Genomic DNA, 12,010 nt, shown 5'->3' with positions numbered 1-12,010 from the left:
CTGGTCCTCCCTGTCTGGGTTGTGGCACATGGGTAGGACAGCGTGTGGGAAGCTTTGCTCTGCCCATGCTGTACATGTTCTGAGGTTAAAGCTGGTGTGACTCCATTGACATCAGTGAAGCTGTGCCCATGTTTACCCGCTGAGAACCTGGCCCTCAGTCTCCTGGGCTGTCAGTCCAGTGCATTTCACCAACACGAAGTTCATCTGCAGGAGAAAATGCTTGACAAACTGGAGTGAGCTCAGAGAAGAGTGAAAACAGGGATCAGCAGGCTAGAAGGCCTGAGGGGTTTAGGAGGAAGGATTACAGTGTCCCTGTAATCTGATCTGATATTGTCTGGGCATGGTGGCATCTGAGAATGGCTGAGCAATGACTGTGAAGGGTGGTTGTAGTGGGACTAGAGACACCACCTTGCAGCCGTAAAGTACAGATGGTTGGAAAATGGGTGTTTTTTCCCCATGAAAATTTTAGATTTTTCTGCACAGATTTGAATCTGGAAACATTCTGGTGGTAAACTGAAATATTTCAGGAGAAAACTGAAATATTTTGATTGGGAAATGCCACTGCCATGCCTTATGGGAATTGTAGTTCAGGTGCCTCATGCTTCCATTCTCACCTATAGGTCAGGCTCCCAGGTCAGACTACACCTCCCATGATACACCGTGGATGGAGGCAGTCCACCATGGCCATGCTGCATCCTAGGTGATGTAGTCCAGCTGTGAAGCAGTGCCCGTGGAAGGGAATGGGCGCATGAGGCAACAGAACTACAACTCCCATGAGGCACCACAGCAGCGTTTCCAAATTGAAATATTTTGGTTTGGGGCCAAAATATTTCAGTTTTGGGATGTTTTTTTTTTTAGTGAAAAATTTGAAGATTTCCACAGGAATTGGTCACTTTTTTGCAAAACATTTTGTTCAGTTGAAAACCCATCTTTCCACGCAACAGAACATTTCCACCCAGCCCCATTATAAGAACTCCCCAATAAAGGCTGGCCCAGGGCTGTTCTTCTTTGCCCTGTTGAATTCAGAGTCTAGACTCAGTGCCAGTGTCACCATCAGATCATCTATGAGTCTATCCCATTTCCCACTGAATGATGGTCAGAAGCCCAGATGATCGGTCACTAAAATCAGAGTGGGACCCTCCCATCTAGCCCATCCCTGGGGCTCAGTTCAGGGCTTTCCTTCTGCATGGGCTAGAGGCTTCAGTGCATTGTCGAACTCCCTGCGCTTGGGCTCAGAGAGGATAATGTAGGGGAGGCTGATGGATTGACAATTAAACACCGGACATCTTGGCATATCAGGGACACTCACTGTCATAGGTACAGAGTATGCCAGGTGTGTCAGCCAGCAGCATATCCACGGTTTGTGTGAAAAGGGACCCAGTGCTTCATTGTGAAAAGGCTCAGCAGACTGACTGGCCAAGTTTTAACTAGTTTCGCCGTTAAAAGCAGAGCAATCGAAGAGGAATTCGTTTTCATGTCCCCGCTGGATTCTGAGCCTCCCAATCTTTTCTCTCTCTGCAGGAGACCAGGCTGAACTGCATTCGGATCGCCCGCAAAGGTAAGACTCCCACTGTACCTCCCAATCACTTGTGCTCAGCAGATTGGCTTTTCTATTTCTTTGTTGCACTGAGGTTGGGACTCCACACACTGGTTTGTTATTGTAGGGTTCCTCTTGAATTCCGGGCTGTGAAGAATGCTTTGTGGTTGTGTGGTTGCTTGTGAAGGCTAGGTTGTGCATTTCTGGTGTCTTATTGTAGGGTTGATCATGAGGGATGTGCATTCTGGTTTATTATTGTAGGGTTGCTCTTGCTTCTGGCAGTGGTTATTTTTGAAAATAAAATAATTATTATGGTAGCACTCGGTGGCCCTGCTCGAGATCAGGACGCCATTGCAATGGGTGAGAGACCCCGTGTGAAGAGCGTCTCCTCTAAACAGATCAGCTGGGGCAGAAAGGAAGTATATTAGCCCCTTTTCAAAGGCAGGGAGCCGAGGCATCGAGAGCTTAAGTGACTTGCCCAAGATCATGCAATAAGCCTGTGGCAGGGTCTTCTGAGTCCCATGCAAGTGCCCTAACCTGAAGCCCAAGCTTCACCTCTGAAGCAGCATATTAAAACATTTGTTTTGGAATAAAAATCATATAAGGAGTGATATGTGGGTCTTGTGGGGGAGCAAAAATCAAGCATGTCAGATTTCAGGCCTTCTGACCGTGGCACCATCCCTTTAAAGCTGTGACTATTGCAATTGATCTTGGCTGGTATAAACCCTGGACTTGTTTGGCATTGATATAGTCCAGGGGTGATATTAACCAGGGTAATTGTGTTGCTGGCAGTGCTGGGGAGCCACTCTTGTGAGTGAAATTGATTGGGGAAATATTTCAGCTTCGCTCTTTGGCTTTTGGAATTTCAACAAATAACTTAATGCTTTGTTCTTTCAGGGGGATTGAACTTTGGGGCCTCGTGCATTTAATAAAATTCCTTGTGCTCGGCTAATACATTTGGCTCCCTATTGGATTCAAGGAAGGGGAAAAATATGTAATAAAATAAGCTAAACTCTTGGCTCGATGGGAAATGAAAAATGGGCATTCGTGTGCTTTCGGCTAGCGGAGCATATTAAAAAAGGAGCAGGGGGATTCATAGCTTGGTGTGGAACAGTGCAAAGACGAGCTAAGATCCAGCCAGCGACTAGGGGGTTAGCCCTCGGGTGGGATGTGTGGGCCTGGCCCATGGGAGGAAAGACCCTTTGTTAGGTCTGGGTTGGCTATGGCAGCGAGGGAGATGCGGATTCATTGGGGAAGATGGCATGTCCTGGGGCTATCGTCCAGTCGTGGTCAGCCAGCCGGGCATGTGGGGATTGTAGTGGGAATGGGGGGTTCTGGGCCAGTACGTAGAGTGAGAGAAGCGTGAGCCGGATGGTCGTTAGGCAGGCGAAGGGAGGACGGAGCCATCAGCCATGCCGGGGCCTCCCTCTTTTCTCAAGACCACGTCCCTGTTTTTCTTTCCTCCTCTTTTTCTGCTGAATAAACACCGGGGCACTGAGAACAAAACCTACCCGCTCCGTTCTCCCTGCGGTGGAGCCACCAGTGGTGCCCATCGCTGCCTCTGCAAAGGAGGTACCCCGCATGAGCGCTCAGCCCCTGGGCTCAGGGAGGGAGATGCCCGAGGGAGGCCGGGTTTGCGGCCTCGGCTGGGATCGGGGAGAGGTTTAGTGCCTGGGGTTGAGGGTCTGAAGGGGGAGGGGTTAGTAGCTGGGATTGGAGCAGCTCCTGAGATCAGGGAACGTACCCTTGCCTAGTATTGGGGACAGGCAGCTCCTGGGCTCAGAGAGGGGTGTACTGCCTGGGCATTGATCCTGGCAGCTCCTGGGGTCAGGAGGGGTGTACTGCCTGGGCATTGATCCTGGCAGCTCCTGGGGTCAGGAGGGGTGTACTGCCTGGGACAGGGGATGGGCAGCTCCCAGGCTCAGAGAGGGGTGTACTGCCTGGGCATTGATCCTGGCAGCTCCCGGGCTCAGAGAGGGGTGTACTGCCTGGGCATTGATCCTGGCAGCTCCCGGGCTCAGAGAGGGGTGTACTGCCTGGGCATTGATCCTGGCAGCTCTTGGGTTCAGAGAGGGGTGTACTGCCTGGGCATTGATCCTGGCAGCTCCTGGGTTCAGAGAGGGGTGTACTGCCTGGGCATTGATCCTGGCAGCTCCTGGGTTCAGAGAGGGGTGTACTGCCTGGGCATTGATCCTGGCAGCTCCTGGGTTCAGAGAGGGGTGTACTGCCTGGGCATTGATCCTGGCAGCTCCTGGGTTCAGAGAGGGACGTACTGCCTGGGCATTGATCCTGGCAGCTCCCAGGCTCAGGAGGGGTGTACTGCCTGGGACAGGGGACGGGCAGCTCCCAGGTTCAGAGAGGGACGTACTGCCTGGGCATTGATCCTGGCAGCTCCCGGGCTCAGGAGGGGTGTACTGCCTGGGACAGGGGACAGGCAGCTCCCAGGCTCAGAGAGGGACGTACTGCCTGGGCATTGATCCTGGCAGCTCCTGGAACTGAGATGGCTACAGTACAGTGCCTGGGACTGGGGATTAGCAGCGATGGGTTATTAGTCTCAGCAGTGACACCCCGTTCCCACGTTGTGCTTAGTCCTGTATTCAGTCTCCGTGAGCAGCGCTCTCAGGTAGTGTTCTCAATGAGACTCGATTTACAGGCTGACTTATAACCGTATCCAGGGGCGGGGCGCTATTCCCCTGCCTCCACTTTGGCTGCCTGCTTCATAACGGTTTATTAATAATCCTCCTCATCCTTATAACTGTGTTTGTACGGCACCCTCTGCCCCTGCCAAGGCGTGGCGGGAGCCATGGAAGTGCAATGAAAATGCAATCATCCCGATAAGAGGCAGGCGTTAAACCCTCATTAGATGCACAGCAGGCAAACCGTCCCGGGTGACAGCACTGGAGTGGGCTGTGGTGGTGGGGAGAGTGGGGGGTCGCACGCAGGCCTGACATTGATTCAGCTGGAAGAGGCATCTGGAGGCAACCGCTCCCCGGGAGAGCAAGACGCGGCCGTCTGGTGCTTATTGCTGCTCCATGGGCTCATCGTGCAGGGACGCCCCCGCTCTGCACATTCGCATCCTTCTCATGGCTTAAGAACGCCGCTTGGTGCAAGCGTGGGAAGGAGGCGAAATTCGCCATGATGAGGTTTAACAAGGACAAGTGCAGAGTCCTGCACTTAGGACGGAAGAATCCCATGCACTGCTACAGACTAGGGACCGAATGGCTGGGCAGCAGTTCTGCAGAAAAGGACCTAGGGGTTACGGTGGACGAAAAGCTGAATATGAGTCAGCAGTGTGCCCTTGTTGCCAAGAAGGCTAATGGGATTTTGGGTTGTATAAGTAGGGGCATTTCCAGCAGATCAAGGGATGTGATCATTCCCCTCTACTCAGCACTGGTGAGGCCTCATTTGGAGTACTGTGTCCAGTTTTGGGCCCCACACTACAAGAAGGATGTGGATAAATTGGAGAGAGTCCAGCGGAGGGCAACAAAAATGATTAGGGGGCTGGAGCACATGACTTATGAGGAGAGGCTGAGGGAACTGGGATTGTTTAGTCTGCAGAAGAGAAGAATGAGGGGGGATTTGATAGCTGCTTTCAACTACCTGAAAGGGGGTTCCAAAGAGGCTGGATCTAGACTGTTCTCAGTGGTAGAAGATGACAGAACAAGGAGTAATGGTCTCAAGTTGCAGAGGGGGAGGTTTAGGTTGGATATTAGGAAAAACTTTTTCACTAGGAGGGTGGTGAAGCACTGGAATGGGTTCCCTAGGGAGGTGGTGGAATCTCCTTCCTTAGAGGTTTTTAAGGTCAGGCTTGACAAAGCCCTGGCTGGGATGATTTAGTTGGGTTTGGTCCTGCTCTGAGCAGGGGATTGGACTAGATACCTCCTGAGGTCCCTTCCAACCCTGAGATTCTATGATTCTATGAGCTGCACAGAGCAGTGCTTCCTGGACCAGGCTCTGAAGTGCCGGCACTGATGGGCCCCCCGCAGGAAGGGCGCGAAGGGGGCCTTACGTGCATGTACCCCGGCTCTGCCCGTGATCCTGGCAGGGCCAGTTTGCTGGCCTGGTAACGTTGATAGCCTCCTTTTAAACCACACTAAGCGAGGGGGAGGAGGGAGAGTGCGGCCAGCAGTCCTCCGCAGAGCAGAAGCAAAGCACCCCAGGGCCGGGCCAGAGAGTGATGCATCATGGAGGTTACACCCCCAGCATCACCGGGAAAAGACAGCAGGGAGCGTCCTGGCCCTGCCTCGCACTCTCCATGTGGTGTGAGAGCTACGTCAGAGGAGGCTGCAGTGGCTGAAGTGCCACTGGGTCTGTCCAGACAAGGGGGACTGGAGAGAAAAAACTTCCGGGAGTTATAGGCTGAGAGAGGAAAGTTCAAATGAAGTGATGGGAGCTGCCAATAGCCAAAATGCAGGGAATGCCTCCACGTCAGGGACAACGGGGGATGGGAAGATGGGCGAATGCTGCAGAAAAACCGTCTGCAGATACCTGATCCCTCGACCGATCCCTCCGTCTGACTCATACACCTTAGCAACTCATTCAGCCTGCCTGTCCAGCCCATCCACCTGACCCATCTACCCAACCAATAACCCGACCCGCCTGTCCAGCCCATCCACCCAACCCGCCTGTCCAGCCCGTTCACCCAACCCATCCACCTGACCCATCTACCCAACCAATAACCCGACCCACCTATCCAGCCCATCCACCCAACCCGCCTGTCCAGCCCATCCACCCAACCCACCTATCCAGCCCATCCACCCAACCCGCCTGTCCAGCCCGTTCACCCAACCCATCCACCTGACCCATCTACCCAACCAATAACCCGAACCACCTATCCAGCCCATCCACCCAACCCGCCTGTCCAGCCCGTTCACCCAACCCATCCACCTGACCCATCTACCCAACCAATAACCCGACCCGCCTATCCAGCCCATCCACCCAACCCGCCTGTCCAGCCCGTTCACCCAACCTACCTATCCAGCCCATCCACCCAACCCATCCACCTGACTCATCTACACAACCAATAACCCGACCCGCCTATTCAGCCCATCCACCCAACCCACCTATCCAGCCCATCCACCCAACCCATCCACCTGACCCATCTATCCAGCCCATCCACCCAACCCATCCACCCGACTCATCTACGCAACCAATAACCCGACCCGCCTATTCAGCCCATCCACCCAACCCACCTATCCAGCCCATCCACCCAACCCATCCACCTGACCCATCTATCCAGCCCATCCACCCAACCCATCCACCTGACCCATCTACGCAACCAATAACCCAACCCGCCTATCCAGCCCATCCACCCAACCTGCCTCTCCAGCCCATCCACCCAACCTGCCTATCCTGCCCATCCACTCAACCCACCTATCCAGTCCATTCACTCAACCCATCCACCTGACCCATCTACCCAACCAATAACCCGACCCTTCTATCCAGGCCATCCACCCAACCCGCCTATCCAGGCCATCCACCCAACCCGCCTAGCCAGGCCATCCACCCAACCCATTCACCTGACCCATCTACCCAACCAATAACCCGACCCTTCTATCCAGCCCATCCACCTAACCCGCCTATACAGCCCATCCACCCAGCCCATCCACCTGACCCATCTACCCAACCAATAACCCGACCCGCCTATACAGCCCATCCACCCGACCCACCTATACAGCCCATTCACCCAACCCATCCACCTGACCCATCTATGCAACCAATAACCCGACCCGCCTATCCAGCCCATCCACCCGACCCGCCTATCCAGCCCATCCACCCAGCCCGCCTATCCAGCCCATCCACCCAACCCGCCTATCCAGCCCATCCACCCAACCCATCCACCTGACCCATCTACTCAACCAATAACCCGACCCGTCTATCCAGCCCATCCACCCAGCCCGCCTATCCAGCCCATCCACCCAACCCACCTATCCAGCCCATCCACCCAACCCATCCACCTGACCCATCTATGCAACCAATAACCCGACCCGCCTATCCAGCCCATCCACCCAACCCGCCTATCCAGCCCATCCACGCAACCCATCTACCCAACCATCCATCCAACCCATCTATCCATCCCATCCACCCAACTCATCTATCCAAACCAAATCTGTCTAATCCATCCATCCAACTCATCTATCCAAACCATCGACCTAATCCTACCATGCAACCCATCCATCTAATCCATCCACTTCATCCATCCAACCAAGTCATCTGCCCAGTTCATCTGTCTGATCACCTGATTCCTCCACCCAACCTGTCCACCTTATCTATTCACAAAACTCCTCCACCCAATCTATGCTCCTAAATAATCCATCCACTTGACCCATCCACCCAATCCATTTATTTGATCTTATCTAGTTTAGGTATCGCTAAGATGCCCCTCCCCCTGGGATTTAAGTGCCAGGAGTTTGGCCATGTCCACATTTGCTTTCAGTTAATGTCCAAGCACCGGAGCTTTCCCAGCACAGACACTCATTGAGAACAAACTTCAGAGATGCACAAGAGCATTTGCAGAACACAAACCTTAAAGCTGCATGCCTGGGACTTTGCACCCAAAGTGCTTCCATGTTCATCCATCTGGGAACAGGAACAATGCCATGTGATTCAGTTGACCAATCCCAGTGAGCCGACTCTGCCCAAGAAGCAAAGACTCTGAGTGCCCCGGCTCTGTGATCGATCCACAGAGGAGACAGAGCAGTTCTACAAAATTAACACAACAGCTGCATGATTGCGGGCAATGAATTAATTTGTGGGGACAGTGATGGGCTTAGCAGGGCGAAGAGAGGAGGAGCAGTAGCGTCTCTCTGACAATAATCGGCTATTTGATAGTTTGTTGGGGTTACTTCCTTGATGGTTTGTTTGGATCGGAACATCAGACAACGTGGGGTTAAATCAACTTGTTTGCTAGAACATTAAACAGGCGTCCGCTGTCACGAGCACGTTTCCTTCTCTGGCAATGAGGCGTCCGTTCACAGCTCCGCTCCGAATAATGGGGGAGGACGGGCTGTTTGATGTGCCTCGTGTAGGACAGCGCTGGCGAGATGCACCCTCAGCTCAGGGGCAGGCTCCAGATTCCTTCTGCTCCGTTATTGGCTACAAAAGGTGCTCAGCCCGCCCCCTCTGGATCCCAGCTCCCAAGCCGTAGGCAGCAGCCGTTCTGTGTGCGTGCGCGCACCCACGTTACCTGTGTGCGTATGTGAGAGGTTTTGTGTGTGTGTACGTGCACACACGTGTACATTTGCACATAAAATCTGCACAGGGGGAGTTTTTGCATGTGGGTGAGGTTGTGTTGTATATGCGTGTGTGGGAGAGCTTTTGGCTGTGCGTGGGGGTGGGAGAGGTGTGTTGTGTATGTCCGCACATGCTGTCTGTGTGCACGTGGCGGAGTTTTTGCGTGGGGGGAGGAGGGATCTGCCAAAACCAGCTGTCAAGAGAGTAGGTGGGAGCTGATTTCTGACCCTCTCCTCTGCGCTTTTCCCCCCTCCAGCTGCCTGCAAAGAGAGCAAGCGTCCCCTGGAGGTGTCCCAGCACTCGGAGGAGATGGGCCTGATCCTGGGCATTTGTGCCGGGGGGCTGGTTGTCTTGATTATCCTCCTTGGAGCGATCATTGTCGTCATCCGGAAAGGGTAAGGAAATCGCTGTCTCCTCATCCCCGGGCTGGCGCCTCACCCCCGGGGCCCTTCCACTCCCCCCCAGCACGGCTCCTCTCCCTTTCCTGGGTGAACGTCAGCCGCATCAGGCAGAGGCAGCGGTGGGGAGGGGACCGAAATCCACTCCTGCAACTGGGCTCAGCCTCCTCTGCAAATCCCCTTCTGCTCTCACCCCCAGCTCCGCGACGCCCCTCGGTCCTGCCCCGCCGCCCCCTGCTCCTGCAGTTGTGCCCCACGGCAGCTACCTGGTGCACCTCTCCTCTGGCCGGCCTGCCTCCCACTCCAGCCGCTCCCCCCCCAGATCTGCCCATTCTCCTCTCTCCCGGCCTGCAGCCCCGTCCCCCGCTGCCCAGTTTTGATCCTCTCCTGAGCAGATTGGGTCAGTGTGTCCCACAAGGCTCGGATTTAAGCTGTCGCAGAGACGTGCTGGGTAAGATTTCACAGCAAGGTCCGGGCTTGGGCACTGCTTCCTTCAAGGAGGATTGTAGAGGCTCGGGGGAGTGGGCTGAGCGGGCCAGTGGCAGGGTGTTTTGTGACTGTGTCAGAGGCTAACCTAGGTGCCTAGGGGGTATTCGACAGTCTCGGGGGGTCTGATTCCCCATTGTCCGCCCTGCGCATTGAAAAAACCAGATGGTGACACCAAATAAACCCGTGAGAGCGACGTCCAGCCAGAAAGGAGCGAGAGCCTAGTGCCGGCGCCCGTGCCCTGAGCGTGCTGTGCAGCCCCATTGCACCCTGCCCAGGGCAGGATCCGCTTCCCCCAGGGGACGGGAAACGCTGGGAGTTGGTCCCCCTCTTTGCTGCCGCTTCAGGCAATCCCTTTTCTCTCCACCCTTTCGCCGCTCCCCTTAGGTTTCTGGATGGCTAAGCCTGGCCCGTGGGATGAGACCTGAGAACCAGCAAAGTCGTTCCATTAGTAGCTGGCATGGCAGCAATAACCCAGCACACTGGAGCGCCTGCCCCCCCCAATGCCCCACGTTAGCTGCTTCTCTCCAGCATGCTCTGCCACGACAGGGCTGATCTGTGCCCTGTCCCTGGCATCCCCCCAGCGGGCTGCTGGCAGAAAGCCTGCTGCTAACGGCTCCTTTGCCTAGGAGGCAATGTTCCATAAAGGGCAGAGGAGGCCGCTAACTAATGCAATATACATGAAACAGACAGTGATAGACACCGACCTCCTTCCCCCCCAGTCCGGGCTGCAGGGTCCATGACGAGCCGCTGCCCACAGGAGCGCTCTCTGAGAGCGACCCGAGCTAGCTTTGGTCTAGCTAGCACCAGTAACGCTAGCAGTGAAGCCTCAGCAGCCCAGGCCCCGGGGTATATATTCAGGCAGCTAGCTCGTCCTGATGTAGCCTTGCCGCTGTTGTTATTGGCGCTAGATCAAAGCCAGCCCCCATATGTCCACACATGCTGCAGCCAGGCCTCTGATTGCAGTGTAGACACATCCTGAGAGTGGGGAAAACCATGCCCCTGCTCGCAGCGAGGCAGCGTTGTACTGTGGTTAGAGGAAGGGACGGTGAGTCTGGTTACTGGGGGTGGATTATTAATGTCGTTCCTCATTGCTGGCTTTGCAAAGCGCACAGAGGGCAAGTCAGGGTCCCCATCTCTGTCACCCCAAAGCTCTCAGCTGGCCCTACCCCATGGTCTCTCCAAAAGGTTGGGACTCGGCCATAAAGAAGATGCCACGTTGACTGTAAAGCCATATCGAGAGGTCACGATCTCGTAACATCGCTCCCCGATGACAGGGCTGAGGTCCCCCGTCTTCACTGGGACGCCCAGGGGCTGAGCCGTAGCCCAGCGAGACGTTGCAGATAGTGGTTCCAGGCAGCCAGAGGTCTCGGCTGAGAGGCCAAGGCCCCGTGGGCACCATGGGGCAGGAAGGGGAACGGAGGAAGCCGAGGCCCCGAGTTTGTATCGGGATGTCACCTCTGCTGGGATTCGTACTGCGCTAGGCTCTGTAGTATCTGACCTGTTCTGCGTGAGCGGGTGTTGGAGGAGGCTTGGGGCTCTGGCAGCCTTCCTCACCCCCGAACCACCATCCCCGGGGGGAAAGGGATTGCAAGGAAGGGCAGTGGAGGAGGAGGAGGACAGTGTTTGTGTCAGATCTCCCACTTGGCGATTTGTCTGTATCATAAAGAGTTAGAATTCCATGAGCTCCCACCCCGGGCAAACAGGCAGGATGGCAGAGGGATGCTAGGAGATTCCTAACCAGCCTGACATGTAATGAGAGAGCGCACGTGCCTGTGGGGCCACATCTAGCATGTTCCCCCGTGTCCTTGGCTAGAGCAGTATAATTCCCAGCAGCAAGAGTTCCTGACCTTTTCTTAGCCACACAAGAAATCAGCGGCGTGAAAAGGACCCCCCTCCGGAGCTTCACCCAGGGAGGGGTTTCCGCTTGGCCTTGGGAGTGGCGTTTTCGCTCTGCTGCGGCTGCTGCGTGTCAAGGAGCCGCAAGGGAGCAGCTGCTGCTCCCAGCAGGGTCCTTCGGCGGGTGGAATTTTCATTCACTCCGAGCAAGAGCCAGACTGTGGTGGGGGCGGTAGGTGCTGATTGCGGCGCGAAGGGCCCTCAAGCCCGCGGGCGGGGAGGTGAGGGGAAGGAGTTTGCTCACTTTCCGGAGCAGTCGGGAAGCGGATGGGTTTATGTGCACATCCTGCTCTTTGTAAATAATTATACAGAAAGGGAAGGGGCATTAGCATGCGTGGAACAGGGATGTCAGACAGCTGGCAGACGCAGCAACCACATCAACGGTTAGTCTCCATCAGTTAATCCTTTAGCCTTGATCTTCTTTAAGGCCAAAGCAGAGAGAGAACCCCGTTAGCAC

At 55.1% G+C, this 12,010-nt stretch overlaps 1 protein-coding gene across 2 annotated transcripts in view; it reads left to right on the top strand.

Moving 5' to 3' along the window:
• PTPRU (protein tyrosine phosphatase receptor type U) overlaps window positions 1-12,010 on the top strand; it is a 277,217-nt gene that overhangs the window by 191,131 nt on the left and 74,076 nt on the right. For both annotated transcript variants that reach the window (XM_044998066.1, XM_044998067.1), the window contains exons 13-14: window positions 1,522-1,558; window positions 9,027-9,165. In XM_044998066.1, the coding sequence (XP_044854001.1) occupies window positions 1,522-1,558; window positions 9,027-9,165 (176 nt within the window). The remainder of the gene's footprint in view (window positions 1-1,521; window positions 1,559-9,026; window positions 9,166-12,010) is intronic.

The sequence above is a fragment of the Mauremys mutica genome, chromosome 23 (genome assembly GCF_020497125.1).
Source record: "Mauremys mutica isolate MM-2020 ecotype Southern chromosome 23, ASM2049712v1, whole genome shotgun sequence".
Lineage (NCBI taxonomy): Eukaryota > Metazoa > Chordata > Testudines > Geoemydidae > Mauremys > Mauremys mutica.
This window is presented reverse-complemented; position numbering and strand designations above follow the sequence as displayed.